General features: G+C 41.1%; 1 protein-coding gene across 1 annotated transcript in view; it reads left to right on the plus strand.

The window, feature by feature from the left end:
• Nucleotides 1-27,630, plus strand: part of LOC129186218 (SLIT and NTRK-like protein 5) — a 29,775-nt gene extending 2,145 nt beyond the window's left edge. Inside the window, exon 2 of the mRNA XM_054784250.1 lies at nt 1-27,630. Within this exon, the coding sequence (XP_054640225.1) occupies nt 59-2,686 (2,628 nt within the window). The 5' untranslated portion in view covers nt 1-58 and the 3' untranslated portion in view covers nt 2,687-27,630.

Here is a 27,630-nt window from a genome sequence, read left to right on the forward strand (position 1 = left end):
ATGACACCTCTTACTGACATCGCACTTGAGTGAGCTGGGGTACCTTCTCCCAGGAAACATGCATATCTGGGCCCTGAAAATAATCCTTGTGATTGCATCATCTCTGAGGCTGGTCGAGATGTATGACAATTACGGGGAAATCTGCCGCAACCTCTGCACTTGTGAGGAAAAGGAGGGCATCCTCACCGTCAGCTGCGAGAACCGCGGGATCATCAGGCTGACAGAGATCAGTCCGGTTCAGTTCTCCACGTACCACCTTCTGCTGACGGGGAACCTCCTGAAGAAGTTGTCGGTCAATGATTTCATCAATTACACCGGAGTGACCATCCTGCACTTGGGGAACAATGACATCTCAGAGATAGAGTCAGGTGCCTTCAACGGACTCCAGGGATTAAAGAGGCTGCACCTGAATAACAACAAAATAGACATTCTGCGGGATGATACATTTGTAGGACTAGAGAGTTTGGAATATCTACAAATTGATTATAACTACATCAGCAACATAGAGCCCAGCACCTTGAGCAAACTGCACCAACTGACAGTGATGATTCTAAACGACAACCTGCTTTCTTTCCTGCCTCCCAACATCTTCCGGAATGTCCCCCTTACACACTTGGACTTGCGGGGAAATCGATTGAAAATGTTCCCGTACATCGGCCTCCTGGAGCACATGGACAAAGTTGTGGAATTACAGCTCGAAGAGAATCCATGGAATTGCTCGTGCGAGCTGATTGCTCTAAAAGCCTGGCTGGAGAGTATTGCCTACACGGCTCTCGTGGGCGAAGTAGTGTGTGAGACGCCCTTTAGGCTCCATGGGAGGGACCTGGACGAAGTGTCTAAGCAGGAGCTATGCCCGCGGCGGCCACAAGATGACACAGTGAGGCCTGCGCCCCCCAGCAGCACCAACGGATATTACCAGACGACACCTGCTACCGTCACAGCTTCCACCACCTCGTCGGCTGTCTTTCGGTCTTCTTCCAGACCCACCAAGGGCACACGGCAATTTAACCGAACTAGGTTAAAGCCCACTTCTCGACTCCCAGGCGGTAGCCCTTACAACTATGGCCCTATCATTGCTTTTCAGACCAAATCTCCTGTGCCTTTGGACTGCCCCACTGCCTGCACGTGCAATCTGCAGATATCTGAAATTGGATTGAATGTCAACTGCCAAGAAAGAAAGATTGAAAGTATCTCTGACCTAAAACCCAAGCCATACAATCCGAAAAAAATGTATCTCACTGGAAATTACATCCCCGTGGTACGAAGATCAGATTTTGTCGACGCCATTGGATTGGATTTGCTTCACCTGGGAAACAACAGGATAACTGTGATCCATGACAGGGCTTTTGGGGATTTAACAAATCTGCGTCGGCTGTATTTAAATGGTAATCTAATGGACAGGCTCACAGGGGAAATGTTTTTTGGGTTGCAGAACTTGCAGTACCTGTATTTAGAGTACAATAAAATCAAGGAGGTGGATGCGGGCACTTTCCGCTTCCTTACCAATCTCCAGCTATTATTTCTCAATAATAACCTCCTGAAAACATTACCTGTGGGCATCTTTTCCAGCCTGTCCTTATCTCGGCTTAATCTGCGCAACAACCATTTCCAAAACCTCCCTGTGAGTGGTGTTTTGGATCAGCTGAAGTTACTGGTGCAGATAGATCTATTTGAAAACCCCTGGGACTGCTCCTGTGACATAGTGGGAATGAAAATATGGCTCGAGCAGCTCAGTGCAGGCACCGTAGTCAATGAGGTCATGTGTGAGACACCCAAACGGCACATGAAAACAGACCTTCGCTCCATCCCATCGGAGCAGCTTTGCCCCGACTATTCTGACGCCTATGTCTCACCGACCTTCCCTACCGAGCAGCCCTTGGATGACCGGGTCATCCCCACAGATGCTTCTCACAGGTTCAACACCTCCAGCAGCACCGTGCCCCTTTCAGTCCTCATCCTCAGCCTCCTGCTCGTCTTCATCATGTCAGTCTTTGTTGCAGCAGGGTTATTTGTCGTGGTGATGAAGAAGCGCAAAAAATCACAGAGTGACCGTACTAGCACCAACAACTCTGACGTGAGTTCCTTCAACTTGCAGTACAGCCTTTACAGTAACCGCTCGGGCCCAAAAGTGAAGGCGCCAGCTGGTCACGTCTATGAGTATATTCCACATCCAATGGGACACATGTGTAAAAACCCCATATACAGGTCAAGAGAGGGAAATGCAGTTGAGGATTACCGTGACCTCCACGAGCTCAAGGTCACCTATCGGAGTACCCCTGATGAGGAGAGGGATAGCAGTATGTTGAGGAGCCCTGCGTACAGTATCAGTACCATTGAACCCAGAGACAACCCCTCCCCGGTCCAGGATGCGGACCATTTCTTTCGGGGGATCCTTGAGCCGGATAAGCAGTCCCCTCATCAATCCATCCCTTCGCTCCCGGTGGGGGCCAATTTAGAGTACAAGTACACAGGCCCGGTGTCATACACCTATAACCCCAATTTTGATGTCAGACGTCAATTCTTGCACCCAGACAGGATAAGAGAAACTGTGCTTTACGGCACGTCGCCCAGTACTGTTTACGTGGAGCCCAACAGAAATGAATATTTGGAGCTAAAAGCAAAACTGCAGTCTGAGCCCGATTACCTCGAAGTTCTTGAGAAACAAACCACCTTTAGCCAGTTCTGAGCCGCAAATTTGTTCATGCAATGAAGCATTTTGCCCAATTTTAACCCTCCTGGAAACTGTGTTTCTTGCGTGCCTTGGCACAAACATGGACAAGCAGGAGGAAAGTGGGGGGAGTCCAAGCGGGGTGTGCCGAACAATGTTATTCTTATTTGTGCAACATGACATTACAGGAATGGCGGATGAACACAATTGATGATGCAAATTTTATTTTTCTATGGCAATGTTCGAGTAAGACAAATACAAAATCTGAGGTGTAACGGTATACTCGGCTTCAATTTCAGGAATATAACCGTACATAGGGTATAGCGTCAGACTCAAAGAAGAAAAAAACATGTTGATGATACAATCACACCTGGACAAAACAATACAAATAAAAAAAAACAAACAAACAAAACCAACTGTACAGCAGATGATAAAACTGTCTAAGACTGTCTCCTGCTGTAGTCTGTAAGTAAGTATTTATTGCTATAACCTGCGTCTTTTCAACATCCAATTTTTGATTCTACATTAGTATTACCTATGTCATCATACGCCACCATCCTCTGGGACAAAAAAAAAAAAGGCTTTTGTTTTGTAGTTTCATTTTGTGTAGCTCGGCATTGTAAAGTGGCTTTTTTATTTGTGGGGAGAAAGAGGCACACCCCTAATGTTCTACAAAGACTGTGTCATTTCATGAGGAAGAAAAAAATAGAAGAAGTGTCTTTGTATGCTTTCTGCACTTTTCTTGAAATTAGAAGGCAACTTCATGAGCTCTCATATAAAAGGAGATTATTATATTAAAATGAATTTGGGTATTCATTCTTAATATAGCGTTATCTAAAAAAAAAAAAAAACACACTTAAATCATATTTGAAGTTTTTTATTATGTTGTGTAATAATGCTATTTTAGTCTATGTACACCTATTTTTATACAAGCATTGGCAGATTCTCTATCCCGTATCAACTTTATGTTTTGGATTGCTTAGCACTTCTTGCACTATATTGACCTATGTTGTTGTCATCAAATAAACATGATGTCGGTTCTCATGATATGAGCAGTGCAAGGCTGTTGGTAATGATATCAGGCAGGCTTTTTGGGTCTGGGTGCAGTCCTTTTGAGTGTCATATGATGTGTGTGTGTGTGTGTGTGTGTGTGTGTGTGTGTATAGACCGTATGTCCATATTTTCCGGAGTATAAGTCGCATCTTTATCATAATTTTAATTTTTTTTGGTACTGTGACTTATAGTCAGGTGCGACTTATACATATATACATATATACATATATATATATATATATATATATATATATATATATATATATATATATATGAAAAAAAATACATCATTTAAGTTAATGTGAGGCTTTGAAATTAAAGTGTGGTTGGTTGGTTGTTCATTTTTTGGTGACAATTTGCGGTCACAGTAATTTACTGGGTTGAGTTTGGGATGCAGTTTGGCACACAAATTGAAACACGGCATACCAGATGTTTTTTGTTATGGAATACGAATGTGCTTCCGCCTGGAAGACTGTGTCTGTAAGTAATGTGCAACTATAATTGTACGATAACTGTGTGGATTGACGTATTTTTGACAGCAGTTCTGTTTAATTATGTCCAGCTTGGAGACTGTAGCTGCTGTGTCACCTGCTGACTAACTAAACACACAAACAATGCTTTTCAATCTATTTTGATTCATTTATGAATACAATAATGAAGTTTTGGTGTTAAAATACGACAGTTTTTACACACCGGGATGCGTCCAGGTGTCATGTCACATAATAAGAGTGTCTTTGACAACATTCTGACATTTATTAAACAGGTAAGGCTTTGTTGCATCCATTTCCTTAAAAAAATCTGACTTACTTCAGCTTTGGAGCTGTAGTTTGTCATCTTGTTGGTGTAAACATATCACTGTCCCTCTGGCGTTGTCTTGGGAATTTAATGTTGTTAGGAGCTAAAAAAAGCTTGCTCTGATGATAGCTCAGGTAAATACCGGTAAATGCGTATATAGTCCATTGCGACTTATATATGGGTTTTTTTTTTCCCGTTTATGATGCTTTTTTATTTGACTGATGTGACCTAAACTCTGTAAAATATGGCCTACTGCTTTTAGAGCTGCAATGGTACACCAACACAGAAGAAAGACCATCACCTCAATGAAACAAGCTTGCAATACAATGTCAAACATGATACAATGAAGGGGTCACTGTGTGTAAATGTACCCCATTTGGCTAATTCAAGGTAACTTTTTATCTTCCCCTGGTACCAAAAGATGTTCAGGATTGCTCCCAAGGTGAAAAAGTGCAGTGTTACAAAAGCAGTACTTTTGATGACATGACCCCGGCAAGTGTACCTGTAAGTAATGTGTTTTTTTTTTTAAGAGCACTGGATATTCTAATAATGCCACTAAAATATCAATAGTAATCGCTCACTTCAAATTGAATTTGACTGTGGTCAAGGTCATCAGAAAATGCTGTTACATTGCAAATGTACAAACCCCAGTGTAACACCTCAAGCCATTTCGGTAATCAACAAATCTAATACCCTTATTCAAATGGACCATAGCGATGTTGTGGATGGGTGAAGATACAGTAGCTGTGATTCACTCAGGTGTAGCCAGAGTCTCGCTGATGACTGAAATCAATGTATTGCAATCAGCGAGTGTTATGTAAAGCGCAGCACTCAACATCTTGGCAACTTTATCAGGGCCGACGTAAGACTGTTTTATTATTTTGTTTGTTTTTATTTTAAGTAGATGCCCGTAAATGCTCATAATTTTGCATGCGTGCATGCATTTGAATGAGGAAACATGCTGAACATGTGGTTTTGGAAACAATGAAGCACTTGACCCACTTAAATTTAATATACATGTGGGTTTATTCAGATGCAAAGGGCAATTTCCAAGCGACGCAAGCGTCAGGAAGTCCTTGGTAGTTGTCCATTTCTCTGGATATCAGTTTTCAATAGGTTACCTTTCTGTAAGAAATGAGCCACCATCTTTTCATGGAAGACCCGAATGAGAGCAGAAGGCACCATTTGGGAGATGAGGAGTCCTGGAACTGAATGTAACTGTGGACGTGTCACAGACGTGTAGCAGGGGCAGTGAATCATAGCCAGGATGTGTGTGTGTGTGTGTGTGTGTGTGTGTGTGTGTGTGTGCGTGTGTGTGTGTGTGCGTGCCTGTGGTGGCCTTTGAGATAATTTTGGCTGACAGATTCTGATATGGAAGCGTTTTTGTTTTATTATATAATTATATGTTTCTGCTGCAAGGGTGCCATTCCCTAAAATATAAAGAAATTTGTTTTTTTTTAAAGTGTGTCCAGATACTGATTACGCTTTTTTAAGATGATATATGTTGCCATTACTTTAAATTCACACAGTAAAAAGAAAGAAAAAATAAAACAGGAAAACCAAACTTGTGCACCTTTACCTAATCTGAGTGTGTATGCATTGTCCAATCTGAAAGTCGAGCTTTGTCACTGTTATGAACAAACATCCTGGAGTAATGGGGGCATTGCTAGTCGTTAGTGTGCGTATGCATGTGTGTGTGTGGAGTCCTGCCAGTTAAAATAATGCTTTTAATCAGCCAATGGGCTTTTTAGGTCTCGACATAAATGCAGGCGGAAAAGAACGGGTGGTTTTATGATCCCTTTCCATTAATCTCTCAAAAGCTTTGACTGTGTTCTCTGTTCTGTTGTGCTGCTTTCCACTGTAGTCAGTGGTTGGAATTGTTTAAGAATAACTGGTAAAAATGGCGACGGTATTTGATGAAAAAACACTTAATCTCCTTGAAAACAAGCCTGTGGTGAAATATGTAGGAGTGTGAAGCCTCATGCTACACAAGTTCTCCTGAATGATGGCCATGGAGGTCCGTGCGTGGAGGCTTATGCAAGGCAAAACGTGTTGTGTGTGCCAGTGGAGGCTAAGTTTGCTCTATATGTTGAAAAACACTCGTTCTGACCTTCGTAGATGCAAGAGGAGTGACAAAAAAAGAGCTTTTGCCAGCATTCTACATCACTCTACATCACTAGCAGACGGAGGATGTTGGCTTGGGTGCATTAACTCGCAGCCAGTCTTGCTGCAACAGTGTACTAAAAATACCAGGCCAATTACTATATAATTAAAATATTGTTTGGCAGATACTTGTGTTGGTAAACAGAATCAGCGTGACAACATGAGTATGCAGTCCTGCAGCTCCTAATTTGTAGGGCCTCAGTGGGGCCCTTGTTTTGTAAATCCATAAGACATGTTCACAATCCTGGTAGGTTATTATTCTTAATATTTCTTTTTTCTCCTGTTACATATCATTACACTTTTAGATTTAGTCACCCACGCTCACATAGCACAATCAGTTGCACTCACACTCACAGGTAACCCATGGAAAAATACTGGGAGACACACAATAGATACATTGTTTTCACTCACGTAAGCTTCACTCTTCACTTCTACACAAACTTAAGTTTCACTTTCTAGAGGGGCGTGGCAAATGCTTGACAGACTCTGTGTATTTTAACCAATTTTAATCAATTTTCCTCATTAATACTAGAGTCCAGCACTGTAACCAAATAGATTGCTCTTATTTTTTAATCCAATTTGAAAACATTTTAAGTGATGTGATTATTGACTACTTCTCTGATAGTAATGCGGTCCCAAGAACCGTGAAGAAAAGAACTGGCTTTTACTCTGAACATATGGAGCGTACCTGAACTAGGCCGCAAAAAAATGTGAATCTGAATCACTTGAAGCGCATCCTAAATGCTATTATCATTGTTAATATACCAGGTCGCGGTATTAAAGGGTGTTTGTAATGTCTTCTGGCATGGCAGCCATATGTATGCATGATAATTAAGCTAATACTAGCCTCTGTGGACACACATGGGAGGTGGACACATTCCATATGCTTCAGTGTCTGCCCACCACCCGCTTACAACTCTGATCTGAGCAATTGAGTTCAAGGAGATGTAGGTAATTGAGAGGGCAGGCATGGCATCTGACAGGCTCCGATGATTCCCATGATTACTTTAATCAGAGTGGTTAATGGAAATCCTTCAGGCATGCAGAAATGCGCAAATGTTCATCAGCACTCAACAGACTCCGAGCCAACGTCGCCCTTCCCAACTTATGCAGCCGATATCGTATCCTTTTCATTGTTGCGTTAAACATTCCTTGATTGGTAGTCTGAAAATAATCCTAACCACTTCTAAATTGTGGCAGAATATCACTATATTTGGCCAAAATGTCTCCGAGCAACCGAGTCCCACCCAATCTTAGCCCTCAAGTTTTTAATCCTAATTGAGCGTCTGGTATTCATCGAAATAAATCTGTCCAATATGACCCCCTGCTTTCTTAGGTAATCTGAATGTCTTTTAATCTTGAAAGACATCAATCTTCCAATGCAGCCTGTTTGATTTTTCTTCTGTGGCAAGTGCTAGCATTATGCCATTCCTGCAGCTAATACCCGAGATCACACGGTCATGTTATTTCTTCATGGTATCAATATATTCATCCTTTTCATTGTTCAGCTCTCGTTGCATTTACTCCAAGGACAGCGCCGCACATTTCCATGGTGACAACTTGCTCACAACTTTCTCTACGAGAGACCCGTGCTATGGGTGTTGAATTTTGAATTCAGTGTGTCGCTTATTATTTGCCCTGCAGGTTCATTCAATTTTCTTACGAAGGATGATGTGTTTGCTTGTCGAAGCTGGCTCACAATTAGATGCTCTGTTGTTATTGACAAAATGGGCCTCTGTCGTGGTGTGTGATGGCTTTGCAAATGCCTCATAAAGACCTGTAGGTGGGTGGCTTGTGTGTCTCAAGGCGGGGCCGACGCCACTCAGGCGATTTCCTGCAAGATTCCCCTCGTCCTCCTTTGCTCTCTCCCTCTCTCTGAACATGCACGACTTCTTCTCACCTGCCCCCATTTTGTTTCTATCTCTGTTCTTTTCAAAGTGCGGCAAGGACTGTGTGTCAGGAATTAGAGTGCACACTGGGTGAGCGTGCACATAATAAAACAGTGGGAGGGAAGAGAAAGGCTTTGTCTCACTCGTTGGGTAGATACTGTATGTGCTAAATAACTTTAGATGGCAAAACCGTTTTCAACTTGAATTTAATGTCTTACTGCTTGAATTGGGATCGAGTGTGTTGGATAAGAGTGAGCCTGAAATCAGCAAAGAGCGTTGGAAACGTGTAGAATGGTTCGTGTAACGATGTTCCTGTGGCGATTCCGATGTTACCCACTTGTAAGTGTACTTACCTTAACAAACTGTTTAGACCTTTCACGACAAATGTTGAAACGATACCACACAAATGAGAGTTTGAACTCTCGATTTCCGTTTTCCGATATCAAGCGATACTGATATGTGTAATATGATCGATAAATACTTTATTTATCTGTCGAGCGGACTCGCTGCTGCAGCAGCTGCAGGCGCACGGGACAATAAACTCGTAAACTTTGCAGAGAAACGCCCACAAATGTTGCTCAGATTGGAGGTTATGGATGTCCGCCATTCCTTGTGTCAAGTATTAACTACACAAGGCAGCAAATTTAGCAATGTTTTGCGACTTTGAAAAAAAAAAAATATATATGTTGACCGATGTTACATTTTTATGCCAATATCCGGCCACCGATATTATCGGACATCCCCAGATTTAATACAAATGAAATCTAGCTTTTCCTCTCTATGGAAGGACGACAAGCACCTTCCAGTCCATGTACGCCAGCACCACTTCAGGATGAAGTGAAGACATCACACAGGCTGTAGAAAGTCGTGGTGTATAATCAGCGTTTCTGCAACATTATTATTGGTGACATGCTGACAAACAGACACTGGCAGGCGCCATGATCCAACGGTAGTAGAGACGCTTGCGGCAGCCTCCCGCTAAGTTTCTGCACTGTATTTGATCAGGAAATGTGCAAATTCAGCGAGTTTTACTTAAGAAAATGAATTGAATCATACATAAAATCCATTCATAATACACTTCAACTTATTTTATGTTATTATTTATTTCCACCATATTCTTCTTTCCGCTGGCTCCTACTGGAGAAGTAATAAGTGCATCGCCCGCAGTTACAAATCAGAGAGTTCCTCCCCAAGTAAGAATAAATAAAATACATGTAACATATAAAGCTTCCGAAGCAAGGATCATGTGCATCTGATCTGATTCGTCATGCTCATCAAGTGTGCTAACAGGAGGAGTTAGCAGCAAATGAAACCACATGAGATTTCCAACTCATCTAACTGTCCTGACGTGATTATAGACCTCGTATAAATGTGTGGGGTGTCGTGGGAGTATATGTGCTTATTGAATTATACCAAAATTAAACCATTAGCGGGGAGGAATTAATCTAACCTCCTGGAAGCCTCCGTGTGACTCCGCTCGTAGGTTTCAATTCATCACCGGTTATTTGAAGGGCAAGTTAATATTATTATTATTGTTATCATTCTGTCTGTTGGTACATACCCCTGTGCCTGATGGGTGACCAGTCCAGGGTGTCATTTGAATTTGCTAAATTTGGAAGGATAATAATACAATTTTCAGCAAACTATGCTTGTTCTTCATATTGAATCAAGCGTTTCAGCAAAACTGGCAATTTTACAGCATCAACAAGTAGTAATATGACCTTAGAATAAAAGTGCCCATGTGATTTCAATGGTACATTGCTGTTGCTATGGTGACCCTATCGACAATCTACCAGCGTTTCAGGGGACTGTAATAGTGGTGAATCAGCCTCGACGCCTCTTGCGTTGTGTTAACACATTCGCTTCGCACAGAAATGAACGTAAAATGTTGGCCTTAAAATTCAAATGTAGACTACTTCACACGTGGGGGACAGTTCTGGAGCAACTTTAATGTGACATGCTGGAGTACTGACGTCCATTGAGCAGAATCCCATTCCCATTAAACTATCGAGTGCAGACGCAATGCGCGCTTGGTCTTCTTTTGGCAAAAGAAAACCAACAGTGTTGACACCCAACACTCCTCGCCAAACAGCTATGTAATCAGCTTTATTGTCACTTCCATGCACCTGTGTCATCCAGTTTGGCGTTGGGTGTTTGTTAAATAAATCATTATCCCATCAAGATGCTGCTTTGCCGCCGCTATTTGCACCACTCATGCTAGCACGTTTGCTTTCGCACTTAACGCTTTCACTGCCGCTATCAACGCCCCTGCATTTTCTTTCCACTCAGCGTGATTAAATTAATTATTCATATCAAGATAATTGCATGCCACTGTGCCTTAAACATCCATTTGTGTTGGAAATCCTGCTTGTAACTTTTAAATGGGAACGCGACTTCAAGTAAGCGTAATCTTTTGAGTGCTAAGAAAATTGGGGTCCCAGTAGGTTCACGCTTAATTTGAAAATTGAAATAATCAATTTGTGCTCTTTAGGTTAGTTGTGTAGTGATTAAGATAGGGTCGGTTCTATACTGCAAAAAAAAAAGCCTCATTTTTAAAGAAATAAAAAAGTAGGTTTTCTGTTGCTTTCAAGCTGTTTTACAGGCAGCGGCACTTCAGTGAAACTCATCATTGCTTCCCCGAGAGAAAATGGTGGTGATGAAAAGCCTTTTCATTTAGTGCAACAAAAGGGATGCTCAGTTTCTACACTGTTGGCGAGGCTCGTCACCACAGTTTCACTGAAAGGTGACGCTTATGTGAAGGGCTTGGTTTAGTTTTTGTTTTTTTTTTGACATTTTCAAACTTGTTAGCATGCAGTTGTTGCAATCAGAGATGTATTTTTGTTCAGGCACGATCAGTTAACCTGTTTGCTTTATGCATTTCCCCATTGCTCTTGAGCAGGGGGTGTCCACACCGAGGGCCACATACTGAAAAATGAAAGGATGCAAGGGCCACTTACTTGCTCTTAAATAATCTTCATAAAACGTCTTTATTTTATTCCCATAAAATAATACTCTAACTTTTTATCCCCAACATGTTTTTTTTATGACAACTTTATTTTGCTTTGTTTCTCATAATATTCCGACTCTAAAAAAAAACCAACAACCTCTGTCACAGTTCACCTTTCGCTGTTTTGTGGTTTTTTTTCGTTCAATTTTAGTGCTTTTACAGCGTATGAACGCTGTTACAGGCCGAGCCTGGCCCTTTAAGAAGAATTGCACTGTGGGAGCTAGCACAAGTTGTATTTGTGTCTTAAATGGCTTATTGTCTCTTATTTTGTCTACTGTATTGTGTAATAGGAGTGTAAAGGTGACTATAGGGGTGTTATTTCATGTCAAGAGGGCTCTAATATGATAGCCTCACCCTCGTCTTGGAACACCTTCAAGATGTTGGGGTGTGTGTGGGGGATTTGTATGTCCTTTAATCCAGAAGAACATTTGTAAGATCCTAAGCACAGAATTGTCCAAAATGTCTTGACAAGATAAAGAATAAAGATTCAGGAAGAATAAGGGTCTTGCCCAAACAGATTAAATGAATAATTGATTAAGAGCTATATCCCAACAATTTGTCCATAAATCGTATATTAGTGCAAGCATGCAATCACTATAGCTTTTTAAAAGTGACACCGTGACTGGTAAGTGACCTTGCCGCCCTTTTGTCAACCGTACAAGCTGAAGGTCCTGAACTAAACTGCTTTGTCCGTGCACAAAGTCATGGAAAAAAGGTATTGATCTTTTGTTCCTTAGGGCTAATTATCCACTCTGCCACGAGTTCCTGTTATTGATGTTCTGCCCCGCTTCCCTGCTCATCATGCCAATGGCTTATGCTTAAAAACTCTTTTGATTGCACCCCCCACCCCCAGCCTCCCCCCAACCATTTCCACCTTGAAGCCGAATAAACAGCAAAAGCCACTTTGACTACATCCATATTGTTGACTCAGGGACCAACATTTCAGGCCGTTAGCCAATGAGCACACTCAGAGGAGATGAAAGAAGCATATACAAATTGGTGATGCTGAATGACCGAACGTTGGGTTCTGATTAATGAAGACAGTGAAGCCGCATAGCCCGTACATTTCCATAACGCAACTAAACGGATTGTATACAAAGTGGATCGCGACATGGTCATCGTCCTTGACGCAACCTTTCAGATGATAAACTGGCTGTCATGACAGATGGTTACATTAATCACAGAGAGTCATGGAAAAAATGATCAGACCACCCTTGGTTCTTCAGTTTATTGATCCTTTTTAATGTCTGGTACAGCTAAAGGCACATTTGTTTGGACGAATATAACGATGATAACAAATGTAGCTCATAAGAGTTTCATTTAAGAGCTGATATCAAGCAACTTCCACGGTTTTCTTGACAATAACCACAATCACTTTAGTTTGCACTGCCAAAAATGAAACTCTTATGAGCTATTTTTGTTGTTATATTTGTCCAAACAAAGTTACCTTTAGTTGTATCAGGCATTAAAATGAACAAGGAACTGAAGAAACAAGGGTGGTCAAATCATTTTTTTAGGACTGTATTTTCACTCTTTACTTTGATCCTTACAGTCTTTTTGGGACAGCCCAGTGATTGCCATTGTGCATTCATCTTTTCCATCTTTAACAGCAGCATTAATAGATTAGAATTGAATACGGGGCCTGGTTGTTATTAAAACGAGTGTCCCGCTGGAGAGCCGTTCGCTGGGCGTTGTTGCAGTAAACAAAGCCGACGGACTGACGTCGCATCCTCTCTTGCCTCTTTCACCCGTCACTATGCTAGAGGAGTGATTGATTTACTTTTCTCTGCAAGTGATGATAAGCAGAAAGCTCATTAATGCGGCTGCTACGGCATACTAAAGCGCGTGTGCAGCACGCGTACACTCTTAAGTTCCGCCCTTTGAATACTCATACAGAAGAAACAGCCTCATCAAAGTGGGAGATAGAAACTTTGATTTAAATAAAACTTTGCCTCTTTATTTTTCTTTTGAAACACTGAAGGAAATGGATTAACTGTATTTTTGTGTGTGTGTTTTTTTGGTTATTGTTTGTGGTACCCTAGAATGTGGCGATGACCATAGAATCAAAATTGTAGCTCAACGTGAGAATGAGGTATACTCTTTTGGAATGCACACACACAAAAATGAGCTGTTAATGCATGCATGCATGAAGTGATGTCCTAAGGGTCTATACTTTTCAGATTTTTCTTTTCTTTTTGTGAATTCAGCTCTTTATGTACAGTTGTCCCTCGTTTATAACAGTTAATTGGTTCCAGACCCGACCGCGATATAGGATTCAATGTTAATAAATGGAATATTTTTGTAGTTAGAGTTTCCGACTTTCTAAATACATCTTTTTAGCATTATCAGAGCCCTGTAGACATGAAATAGCACCCTAGCACCTTTACACTCTTATTATTCATTGTTTACACCACATTACAACTCTTAAGCTGCAGTAACTTGAGACGGCCGCTAGGTAGGAAGCTAGCGAGCTAACAAGCTGGCAAGCTAGTGAGCTAACCAGGTAGCCTGTATTTCTTGTAAACTTAAGCCAAAAACTTACCACTTCCACACGAAATGGGAGGATAACCTTTTTTCACTCTGTCATGTTGGATATGCCATGGCTGACTTCATGACTTCATGCAGTGTTAAGGTAATGTAAAGTAAGGTAATGTCTCAATGTTTTGTGTCGTTACTGCCTCCTAGTGACCGGAATACTACATATCACTTGTATTTCAATATGTTTTGACTAATAATAGTCTACCACAAAACAGCGATCATTTATTTTATTTTATCTTTGTATTATTTTGTATTAAATTTTAATTTCTGATATAGCGAGGGAGCGATAATCGAACCGCAATATTGTGAGGGTTGAGTGTATATCAAAAACGCTGTACTGTATATACAGCCAGATGTACCACTTGGCTCTATGGTGGCCACTCCAACGGAGTGAATGAAGCACAGTGTTGACATCAGTGAACAAGAACAACCATAGCACTGAGAACTGAGACTTTATTTATTTTTATTTTTTTTAAGTGGTGAAATTGTCCTGGTCGTCATTGTTTTTCCTTAGGCCATTAAATAGAGCGGAATTGCGGCAGTCTGCTGCATGTGATGTAATCCCTGAGAGGTGTTCTGACATAGTGTTGCCAAAAAGGCTCAAAAAGCCAAAGAAAAATCACAGCATCTTTATCCTCAGTTAATCCACTTGTCGAGTTGGCGTCTTGTGAAATCGGGATGTTATGCACAACGTTGGTTTAAAGTTTCTGAAAAATATTGGTTACATTCCAAAACTTAACAAGCTTAACAAGCAGGTGCCTGTGTCGTTCTGTTTTTGGAATCATTTTCATGCCGGTTTTTGAAATTTCTTACTTTGGAATTTGTGTTTTTGGTTATAGATGGTATTTGTAGTATTAACGATTTTCTATGCTTACAGAGGAAGCATACTTTAAACAAATTGGATTTATAAGGCATCTTTTGAAGAAAATGAAGGAGCTCTGGAAAGACAAATCAATTACCATTAAACACAAAATCAGATTTCTGAAAGCACTGCTGTTTTCCACTTTTACACATGCTTGTGAAACCTGGACATTAAACAAAGAACACCAAGAGAAGATAATGGCTTTTGAAATGAGATGTTCCCGAAATCTTATGGTCATCAAGACCGAATTTGAAACAATGGCATCAGTAATTTTATAACACATCACTTAGGAGAATGTGACGATTTCTTAACTAGCATAAAGAAACAAAAACTCAAATGGTGCGGGCACATCACAAGATCAGATGGACTTATGGAAAACCATACTGCAAGGAAATGTCGAAGGAAAGAGGAAGAGAGGTCAGCCAAGGAAGAGATGGGTTGACAAAATCGAAGAATTCACCGGGATGTCGTTTGCTGAGGCCCAGCAAATGGCACACAACCGACAACAGTGGAAGAAATTGGTGGACCGTTGCAAGAGTGGCGCCCCGTGACACCGTAAAGAGTTATGGGAAAATAAAAAGTACTTTGAGCAAACTTCCACGATCATCGCCGGGCCGAGTGTCCTGGTTTTCTGTCATTAAAATATGGTCACCTTATGTTATCCAAAAATGCCATATTTCCACCAGGTGCAACTGTTCACTTCATCTTAGCCCTACCTGGTTTGTGACGGTAAACCCTAATCTGGTGTGGTGTGTTTGAATGAGATGATGATCGCGGCATCAAAGATGGGCTTCAGTCAGTGGTGTAAATAACAATATTTTAATGCCCTGATTTTGCAGCCGGTGTTAAGTCTAATCATCCCTAGACATATTTGCCAAGATTCATCTCTTGACTTGAATCCATCTCTGAATATAGCTTCCATTAAAGCCTGAGCTTCAGCCCAGTGGCAGACAATGGCTAATGCTCGCTCGCTCACTCCGCGATTTCTCCCGTTGAGATAACTGCGACCAGATTATCATATATATTCTTTAAAAAAAGCATCACATGAATGGCCTCCATTGTCAGGGACAGTCCCGTATCTGTCAGTCGAGTAATTTCATGCAAATCCTTTGAGTTGAGTCAGTTTGAATGCACGGCGTGGAGGTAATTTACTGGGCAATGCGCCACAAAGACTATTCAGATCTGATGACAAAAACGCTGAATGCTAATCAGGCAGCGACGTCCGACGTGGTCACACGTTTTGCACAGGCTGAGAAAATCTGAAGATGTTTGATATATGTACTCTGTTTCCAATAGACTCCTACAGAAGACAAAGCATAACTCTACAGTGGCAGACGGTGCATTTGGTACCTGGGTCGTCAGCGGAGACCAAACACTTTCCCCTAGGACAACCTAACTATATCTTCAGAGTCGGTCCACCTATCCTTAGGTTGTCTAGCAAATTGTTACAGACTGTTGTTCTTCCGTTGTTTATTGACCGATGGCAAGCAACTTTTGGTGTGCATTACCTCTAGATACTGCTTGTCTACTTTTCTTTTGCTCTGATCAACCAATCAGAGGATGGAAAAATGCTGACATTACTGTAGGCCTGCTAGCTGGCTCTGTGTAGCGAATCTGAAATCTGATTGGTTAACAGAGGCAGTTTAAGTTACGTCGGGCCGGCACTCCCAGATTGATACATTGACATATAGAACACTAAATTCTGATTGGACAAAAACATTTAACACACACTGGAAGAATTGCAACCAACCTGTTGGGCAAAAAAATTATAAACTGTCAATGTCATGAACAGATACTAGAATTTAATTGGGAAGTGTAGGTCAGTGCTACTGTTAGTGTTCAGGTCAGCAGAGAAGGCCTTTCTGGCCCTGACTAATCGTCACTGCTTCTACGACTACAGTCAACCTAAATGTATTTGTTGGCCAGTTTTCCACTAATGTGTGGATCCATACATATATTCATCATGTTGGCCACTTCTTTGCAGCCCCCCCTCACTCTACACTATTGAATTTCACTTCTGGTCACAGATTGATCATTGCAGCGTCTTAAACTTGCTCTAATTGCTTTAAAAATCCCTCTTTCTGTGATGTAGTGTGTGTGATTTTAACTTAAAGCAATAGCTAGACTGATGGTCGCAATCAACCTAGTTGCTGGAGAGGCGCCAGTTTGTGTCTTGTGCCTTAAGGCAAGGCACTGGACCAACCAACTGCTTGCTGCATTCATTCTTGTGCAGCCCCCTCACTGTGACATCTCCACATTATCTTTGTGGATGTATGATCGTCTTTGTGCTTGTAGTTATGGTTTTTGAAGCAACAATTTGAACTCGTCAAGTACAAAAAGGGATTTCTTCTTCTTTACCAGAAAAAGACAGACTTAATGATTAGTTAGTCCCTCCACTCAGACCTCAGAAAAACTTGGGAGATCTCAGGAAGAACCATATATATTAATTCAGTCGCTTTAACTTTGTGTAGCTTTTTTGCGAGGTCAATTGGGAAGATGCAATGCCGTCATGTCTGATATGCGAGATGTCACCTTTTTTCACGAGCAACCTTCAAAGAATTAACGCTCTGTGTTTTTTTCAATTGCCTTTGTAGCATATTGCACATTTATTTTTTATTAAAAACAGTCTCATCAAGGGGTGTTAAAGAACAAGAATAGATGCAAGAAATTACATTAAGTGGCCTCACCTTCAAAGAAGCGAGATTTAAGCATCAACGCATGCATTGTTACTTGTTGACAGTGTTTTATAATTTTCACATTTCGACTTTCAATAAATAAATAGCATCCCTGTCATTGTCATGGTCAGCTCTTCAATTTTAAGGGCTTTGTTATTGATGTGACTCTGTACATAGCGCTTATGTTATGTTGTAGAGTTAGTCTCTGAGACAGTGGTGGGCCTTCTCTGCTGGCCTAAACACTTATCAGAAGAAGACATTTACATTCAATTATAGTTTTTGTTCCATGAAATTGTATTAATTTATTCACAAAAGTCTATTATCTTCATTTCGTAGTGCGTCTCTTGGCTGCACTGCTCCCAGTACGTGTATGCGTTTTTGGCCAATCAGATTTCAGCTTTTCCTGTATGTGTAATCTGCTCAGTGCCTTCAGAATCAGGAGTGCTGGCCCATGTCACTTAAACAGTATTAGTAAAGAAGCTGTTTCTTTCACCGATCCGATTTCAGATTGGCCTCACAGGGCCAGCCACAATAACATCAGCATTTCTTTCGTCTTCTGATTGGTCGATAAGAGCAAAACCGGTTGACAAACAGTCTGTAGCAATCTGGAAAGGATGCATTTTTGTTTTAAATAATCAGCATCTCTGGTGGGTATAATGTATTTTATTACATTTTTAAAAGTTTTTGTGACGTTATTAGACAAATATTGATCCGGAACTGCTCTAGATTGATGTCGTAATGTAGAGGCTGAACGCCAAATTCACAGGAAACTTTCACCAGTGATTTCTGTTGGAAGTTACGTAATGCTCGACGTTAATAGCAGAAAAATAACCAAAGTGTAGCAGCGACGATGTATTCGAAGATAAAAGGTTAACTGGGTTTTGTGCTTCAGTAATAATGGTATTTTCTCTCGCTCTGTAAGGCCACGGCGTGCTACATTGTGTTTTTGTATCTATAATTCCAAACGTAATAGTGGTGGTATTAAGAGGTCGATTACGTCAGTCACTGAAGGCCTAGGTTCCAAAAACAAGATGAACTTTGTTGTGTTTAGCATATACTGTACACCCATTGGTTTGACTTCTTCAGCTTACGATCGTGTCTTTTTGACTTCATATGCATGTAGCCTTGATGTCACTTACACGGCACACCGATAAGGGGAGAAAATAAAGGACATACACGTCCTCGCAGCTAACACTTTCTGCATGTCCACGAACACTTGCCTCTTATGAAGACGCTTCTTTGACACTCTCCATTGACACATTTCAAGGTCAGCTGGTGCTACAAGGAGAGTCAGACACCTTTGACCCTTAGGAGTTGTCATCTAACGTTGCGCTGAATGTTGGCAAGTCCACTTCTTCTGCTGTTAAACAACTTGCTCATGATAAAAGGTAATCAATTTATCAGAGCCGCTTTCACATTTCCTGATCAAATCATGTTTGATTTTGTGTTCTGACAAAATGATCTAACGCTTTTTACGTGCTATCTTCAGTTGCCACCGATGATCTTCAGCGAACAGCACAATGACGTCACGTGCACCAATAATAGCAATTATAATTAAGCGAGAGACTGAATGGTCACTGTATTGTGACTCAGACCTTGACTAGCTTGGTCCATGCGTCACCTTGTGATCTCACTAAGGGAAAAAGGGAGTGACATTTGACATTTCAACATGGCTACTAGGTAGAATGTTTGGGAATGGTGACAATCATGAGACCTTCTATGCAATAAAATCTCCTCCGGTTTCCTTTTGAAGGGATTGTTGATGGACAGTCGGGGCCTGTCTCCCCTGTGACAGCAGCGCAGAAAAGCTCTGGTGAAAAAAATGTGTCCCAGGTGTGTCCATCGGGTTTTATTGCAGCCTTGAATGCATTGCCAAACAAGCAATGTCACAAGCCTCCGGCTTCCTTTCCAACCCACTTTGTTTGTGCTGCCAAGAAGCGGTGATGTTTTCACCTCCAATGGTTTGACGATTTATTCAACTGGCTGTGTGGAACCTCATGGATGTGTACTTGGACAAATGAACCTGGATTTGTCCATGATAGGTATGTATTCTTTCAAGGATGTACCAGATATACTTTGGTAATGATGATGTCAAGAAAAAATATAAAATGTCAAAATAAATAGACAATTGTGTGCAAGTGAAAAACGGCGATGTCAAAGCATGGGCATGGACCATCCATCCATCCATTTTCTATGCCGCTATCCTCAGTAGGGTCACGGAGGTATACTGGAGCCTATCCCGGATGACTTCGGGTGAGAGGCGGGGTACACTCTGGACTCGCAGGACACATGCAGACAAACAAACATTCACACTCACATTCATGTCTATGGACGATTTAGAGTTGCAAATAACCTTTTTTGGGAGGAAACCAGAGTATCTGGAGAAAACCCACGCACGCACTGGGAGAACATGCAAACGCCACACACAGATGCCCAACGGCGATTCGGACCCAGGTCTTCCCGATCTCCTGACTGTGTGGCCAACATGCTAACCACACGGGCATAGGTAAAGAATCAATTACATTCATGAGACGCTCGAGATGCATGAAAAGAGCCAGTATTTTTCTTTCCACTTTTCATTCAGGTATTGGCACAAGGTGGGTATCTCTCAATGTGCGCAATTTGGTGCAGATCCAAATTTGGATTGTCCAGCCTGGGGAGGGAGGATATGTGCTCTTTTTCTTGCCACTCAAGTTTGAGAGCTTGTTTTAGATATTTGTTGGACAAACCTGAGAGCAATCCATTTAACTTTTTTTTAAGTGATTCTCCAGCTTGGTGGGAGACGTCTCCCAGTGTCTCATTATGCCTTTGCCCGTGACTCTTCCCTCGCATCACACAGGCAGTGATGGATGACTTAATTAAGATGAAAGACAATGAGTGAGTGCTTTTCATTGTGTTTGGTCTCAGTGGTTTGTGACAAAAATGGATTACTCTTCTAAAAGTGGTCTCCTTGGGGAAATGTCACATTTAGCCTTGAAACACATCTATCTTGATTGGCTGGGAAGAAGACAAAAAAACAACACACACACACACACACACACATCCCTGGATTCTGTTGTGGTTTAAAAATTGGAATTTTTTGTTCATTTACTTGATATGGACTCAAACCAGAACACTGTGTTCCGAATAAGAGACATATCATTAACTGTTCACACCTTGTGCAGACATCACCCATTTTGACACACACTCACACAACGGAGCACGGTATAATCATGTACGCTCTCAGTGCCATCATTGGCTGCCTTGACACCCCCCCACAACTTGCACACACACAACTTGCCCATACTGAAGCTGTTCACATGGAAACTGCTCAGCATGCCGGACGGTGAGTGACTCCAAAGTTGCATGTTGATGGTTTAGTAAGTCATGTGAAGTCGGCATATTCCCTTGCATGTGAATTGTGTCTTACTTGAAAAAAAGGTAATACTGCATACACCAACATACAGCTGAATTTCAATGTGTTCATGTGTGCCCTGTCATTGGCTGGTACGTGTACCCTTCCTCACACCCGCACTGACTCCTTTGGAGTTTTATTTCTTTTTTGCTCAGGATAACAAGAAAAAGAAAAGAATGAGAATATTTCAGTCAATAAAAATGTTGTTTTCCAATACTTATTTTTTTATGAAGTGCATGCAGCCTATCCTTCCCCAGGAAAAGCTCCGTTACTTTGTTGTAAAAGTCACCCACTGCTGAGCTCTTGAATATATAATCATCCATCTTTGAGGTCAAGTGAATTCATTCAGCAAAGCATACAAATATAATGAATGCATTTGACTTGTTGCTAAAGTTCCAGCTTGTGCTGCTGTAAAAATAAAAAATAAAAAGACGCCATGTTTTCCTCTCTCTGGAAGGACAGCAGCGACAAGCACCTTCCAGCTGACGTACACCCCCATTTCTTCAGGATGAAGGGATTACTGCAAGCGTCTCCACGTATGACATTTCTCTGTATGTTAATGATGTCACGCTTACATTAAAGATAACAAAAAAGGCTGTAGAAAGTCGTGGTGTATAATAAATGTTTCCAGTAACACTATGTTGTCAACATGCTGACAAACACAAATGGGCATGTCCCATCCAGTGCACTCAGATGCTCAGGCTCAGCTCGTGCACTTAAGCCAGCGTTCTGTCCTGTATTTGATCAGGAAATGTGTAAATTCACCCATTTTTACGTAAGTAAATGTTAAAAAAAACTGTTGGATTCCTACAGAATAGACATTTATAACACAGTTCTAAATGGACAAATATGAACAATTATTAGAGCCCGAGCGCTAAGACCCATCGGCCGTGTGAAGGCCCTATTGTATTTTGTATATTATTATTTTGTTGTTGTTCTTTTTCATTATGCCTCCTCTGACCGCACGTCACTGGCCGCCTCTCACTTAAAGTCATGGGACAGGTTCCAGCTCACTGGTGACCTTGAACAGGATAAGTGGTAGAAAATGAGTGAATGAATGAATGTATTATTCATTAATAAAATATCAAAGAAGGCCAATTTCATAATGTCAGCCAAACTGAAGGGAAAGCCAAAATGTGTTCTTCCTTCATTCTTCCTTGTCCAACCTCGTTAAGGAAAGCTGCACTTTTTTTTTTTTTTTTTGCACGTGATCCACAATCCTTATGTGGGGCATGAACACACGTCTTTCTCTTTGCCGTGTGTTCTGAAGATATAAAAACAGATAAAAACAGGCAGCTAAGAATGCATGTAATGAGATGCACCTATAAAGTCTTCAGAAAAAACCTCCAAAAGCCACCACCAATCCATCCATCCGATGTGGTTGGCCAGAGCCACTGCCAGCTGTCCTTCTGATATTTTCCGGATTAGACACCAACACGTGAGCATTATTGAATAATTAGGTAGCCTACCTGGGTCATTGAGAGGTCAAGAAGTAAACTTCCTTCCTTTAATCAAGTTGCCAGCTAGCTAATTCCACAGAACAAATCCTTTTGATGAAGAAGATGGCAAAAAGAAAGAAAGATGAGGAGTACGCATTAATGGTAAGGAGTGTTTTATTTATTATTGATTACCTGCAATATAACAACATAATATCGTATTTGACTTCATCTACAATTCCCATCTCATTCCACTAATCCTCAACCCTCTCTTTGCTCTCTCTGTCACCTTCATCCTTTATAAAGTTCCCTATGTATCTTTATTCCGTATGTATTTTTACCCCAACTGAAGGCCTCCAAGAGCTTGTTCCTGGCAGAATTTGTTTCCCGCTAGTGCTCCATCGCCGGCCTTTGTTTTGTTTTTTGTTTTTTTTCTGACAGTTTCTCCTGTGTTGTCAAGGGATGCTTACTGCCTTCTACTCTCTGAGGCTCCACACGGGATTACAGTCCTCCCACGTCTGATCTCCTGCCAAGAGGGCGAGTGCCTTTTTTGTGCCTTCATTGGACGTGTGTATGTGACCATTTGGAGCCACCGATGTCAATGTCATGCTCGTCACCAGACACCACATATTTTTTGGAAACAGGAGAGCCATCACATGTTTTTGAGCGGACACAGCGTTTGCCTCTGATGGTATATATTGTTTTCCCTGCAGCATATGCACATCAACTCCTCGTCAGAATTGAGAAGACTTTATGGGAGAAGTGTGTACTTATATGCAGGATTGTGCAATATCTCATCGTGTTATATTTTGGCAGTAAATTATCAAATACAGTAATACCTGGTTGATCGCGCTTAATTGGTTCCAGACCCGACCGTGATAAGTACATTTCCGCCGAGTAGGATTCCTCATTTATAAGTACCACATTTTCGTAGCATTGAAAACTTGTTTACAACCTCCTAAATAGACTGTGTGCACAATTATTAGGCAAGTCAGTATTTGTATGCATATTTTCCAACCCCAAGCTGAATAAACTTGAATGCCTTTTGGGTTTAAGCATACCAGGTGATGTGCATGTGTGTACTCAGTGAGGGTGTGGCCTTAGGACATCACCATCATTTATTAGGTGTGCAGAGTTATTAGGCAGCTTCTTTTCCTCTGGCAAAATGGGCCAAAACAAGATTTAACAGACTCTGAAGAGTCAACATCTTTCATTGGCATGCAGCTGAAATTGCCAAGATATTTGGCCTCGACCACAGAACCATTCAATGTTTTGTTGCAAGTGCACAAAAGGGTCGCAAGAAACGTGTCAAAAGAAAAGCATGCAAATTAACTGCCAAATATTTGAGAAAAATTAAACGTGAAGCTCCCAGGAACCCATTATCCTCCAATGCTGTCATATTCCAGAACTGTCATCTACCTGGAGTGTCCATACGTACGGCACATGCCGATCAGTGCTCAGAGACATGGCCAAGGTAAGAAAGGCTGAAACCCGACCCCCACTGAATAAGACACACAAGTTGAAAGGCTATGATTTGGCCAAGAAATATCTGAAGACAGATTTTTCAAACGTTTTATGGACTGATGAGATGAGAGCGACTCTTGATGGACCAGAGGGATGGACCCGTGGCTGCATCAGCAATGGCAGAGAGCTCCACTCCAACTCAGATGCCAGCAAGGTGGGGGTGGGGTACTGTTAAGGGCTGGAATTATTCAAAGATGAGCTTGTTGGGCCTTTTCAGGTTGGAGATGGACTCAGACTCAACTCCCAAACCTATTGCCACTTTTTTCCACATAGTGGTACGGGAAACAGTGTGCATCTTTCAAGAAGACTCTGATTTTTATGTTGGCAAATGCATCCAAGTACTGCACTGCGTGGCTAGCTAGTAAAGGTCTTAAAAAGATCTTCGAAAATAATGACATGCCCTCCTTGCTCACCTGACCTAAATCCTACTGAGTACTTGTGGGCCTTTAAACGTAAGATTTACAGTGAAGAAAAAGGTCCACCTCTCTGAACAGTCTCTGGGTTTGGTTGCTGCTGCAGAAAGAGTTGATGGTCAAATGATCAAGAAACCGACTCCATGGATGGAAGGCTTTTCCGTGTTATTGAAAAGAAGGGTGGCTATATTGGTCAAGGACTTATTTGGGGAAATGTCAGAAACATTTGTTTGTAAAGTTTGTGTTGTTTGTTTATCATTCTGAGGGGAATATTTTCATATTTCTTTGAGTTGCCTAAAAATTCTGCACACCAATATTTGCCTAATAATTGTGCACACAGGGATATTCTCACTTCCTAAAATATTCAAGTTTGAGGTTTATTAACCTTTTGGATTGACCGAGAGCACTGTTATTGTTAAATAATAAAACTAATCATCAGTATTACAAGTTGCTTAATAATTGTACACGCAGTGTATGGATTTTAACATTATTAAAGCCCTCTTGCGCCCGTGAGTGTTACTATCAATGTGTTTTGGCGCTATGGGAAGCAGAGCGCCGAGTTGAATTTTTCCTTGGCGTGACCTACGGCCGCAACAGTAGCTTGTGTTTTTTATAAGCGATTATTGTGCTTGTAGCAAGATTATTCAAACCTGCAATAAACGCCTGTCCGGCAATCAATCCTGGCGCTTGAGTGTCTCCGTGAACATTACAGTAACATTACCTACGGACTGGTGTAGAACACTATATATGGATCATCTTTTGAATGCCTTATATTTGTATTTTAGTTCATTTATTTATGCTTGAAAATACTTAATTTAAGGGAAAAATAAGTAAAATTTGTACCAATAATAAACCGGATGCAACCACAAAACATCATGATTTATTAATTAATAGATATATTTTTAAAAACTGTGATAAACTACGAGTGAAGCCAAAAAATTCCAAGTGTGAAGTGACGAGGGATTACTGTTTCTACTATTGTCCGTCATTTCCTAGCCCCACCTACATATTGGCAGTGACTCCCATTAAATGCTTTTATCCTCCACTCGATGAATCTGATGGACCCACAAGAGCAATACCGCCTTAATATTTGCTCATTGTGAAATGTAAAATTTAGTCAGAATGATAATTTACATGAATACAGATTCTATTCTATCTGAAGGCACAAACGTGTGACTGCACAGCTACAACACACCCATCCATCCACTTGAGCTCTCAATTATACTGTATGTAAAAAAAAAAAAAAAAAAAAACCTCAGTCCTCCCACATTCATACAATGATCAGGAGGAAGAAACAACCATCTGTGGCTCTCCCTCATCACACCTCCTCACACTCTTCTCACTTCAGTGTGCCAGTTTAGGTGAGGGCAACTGAGAATGAGGACGAGAATGACGCGTAGCTGCACCCTTTTGCTTATAATTTGTGTCAGATGTGCAATAAGTACTGACTTCAATGTGGCTTTTTGTCTCCATGGGGTAAAAAGGGTCTTGCAAGGCAGTGCATACTCAACTAATACTCATTTCTGCCACAGGCAGCAGCATTTCTTCGATGACTCTTTTCGACATGCTGCCGGTCACACTGTCCCTACTTGTCAGAGCCCAAACTGGATAACACGCCATATAGCGCGGTGGCAGCGGGGAAAGTGAACCACTCTGTGACTTGCTGGCTGTGACACTTCAGCACATTTGATATATTCCAGCTTGTCTCTCTGCACATGCTGTCAGCCAGGAGTGAGCGTGATGCCTCACCTGCTCGGCATGGAGAATCATTACCAGTTACCAGGAAACAATAACCCAATTTCAGTTTGTACATGAAAATGATTGATTACTAATTGAATCAGAGGTACATATTTCAAGATATACTGAATTGTTATCTGCTTCCAACCTGGGATCTCTTTAACTGAAATGTGTATTGTGTTGACTAAACGTGTTCCCATTCAAAGTATTCAACTAACGTGATTGTTATTATGTCATTTCCAGGTACACGACACATTTTCCCTTCGAATCTGCCTCATTGAATGCATCTAGTAATGTCCAGGCAGGTTTAAGAACAAACAACGGATGCGTGCGTGGATTACATTTCTGTTTACTGACTAAATGGTGGCTCAGGAGGTAGAGCAGGTCGGCAAGAACCCACTTTGCCCCCAGTGCTGCTCACACTGGTGTGTGAATGTGAATGAATGTTTGGTGGTGGTCGAAGTGGCCGTAGGTGAAAATTGGCAGCCACGTTTCCATCAGTCTACCCCAGGACAGCTGCGGGAACAGATGTAGACTAACACCACCAGTGTGTGACTGAGAAGTGAATGAATAATGAGTTAAATTCACTGTGAAGCGCTTTGGGTACCTTATAAAAAGGTGCTATATAAAATAAATCCATTATCATTATTATTAAATTATTTTTCTGTGATTATCGTAAATTCTGGTGTATAATCTGCACTGGTGTATAAGCCGCACCCACTAAATTTAGAGGAAAAATTGTACATATATAAGTTTGTACATATATAAGCCGCACCAGACTATAAGCCGCACATGTCCACATCATAAAATGGCATACTGTGGCACGCATGAGTCAGTGAGGACCAGGTAGCTCTTTATTTGACTGTAGTCAACCATGGGCTATGAAAAAACGAACCCATTGTCAACCCATTGGAAATTGCAAAGGGTTTAAGAGTTTAAAATGAAAAAAATAATATTAATAATTTTTCCCATAATCATTTCGTTTGAGCAAAGCATTTCATTGGGGGACAAGCAGCATAGAAAATGTCCACCAGAAGAGCCTGCAGCCCAGAGGGTGGCTGACATTATTGCAGCACCCCAATGAATGTTTTACTCAGCTGCGATGCATTATGGGAAACTTGAAAATAGTTGTTTTTTTTATTTTAAACTCGTATTGGTAGATGTTTGTATATGTATTAGGTATACCTTTTGAGTGTTAAATTGCTATGTGATGAGTTTAGTGTTCTCATTAAAATAACACCTTGAGACAGACTGTTATATAATGACCTCCAGAAATTTCCAGGACCGCGGACCGCAGCAAAAATAGCAAACATTTAAAAATACAGTAAAAGGCATAATGTAAAGGGAAAAAGCTGAAATGTCAACACTAATAATAACAAAAACATTTGTCTTTAAATATATGTACAACTTTTTTTGGCCTTTTTAGAAAATTATAAATATCAACGTGGCCTCTGCATTTAGTATGCTACCCTCAGT

This window comes from Dunckerocampus dactyliophorus, chromosome 1, assembly GCF_027744805.1.
Source record: "Dunckerocampus dactyliophorus isolate RoL2022-P2 chromosome 1, RoL_Ddac_1.1, whole genome shotgun sequence".
In the NCBI taxonomy this organism is placed as follows: Eukaryota; Metazoa; Chordata; class Actinopteri; order Syngnathiformes; family Syngnathidae; genus Dunckerocampus; species Dunckerocampus dactyliophorus.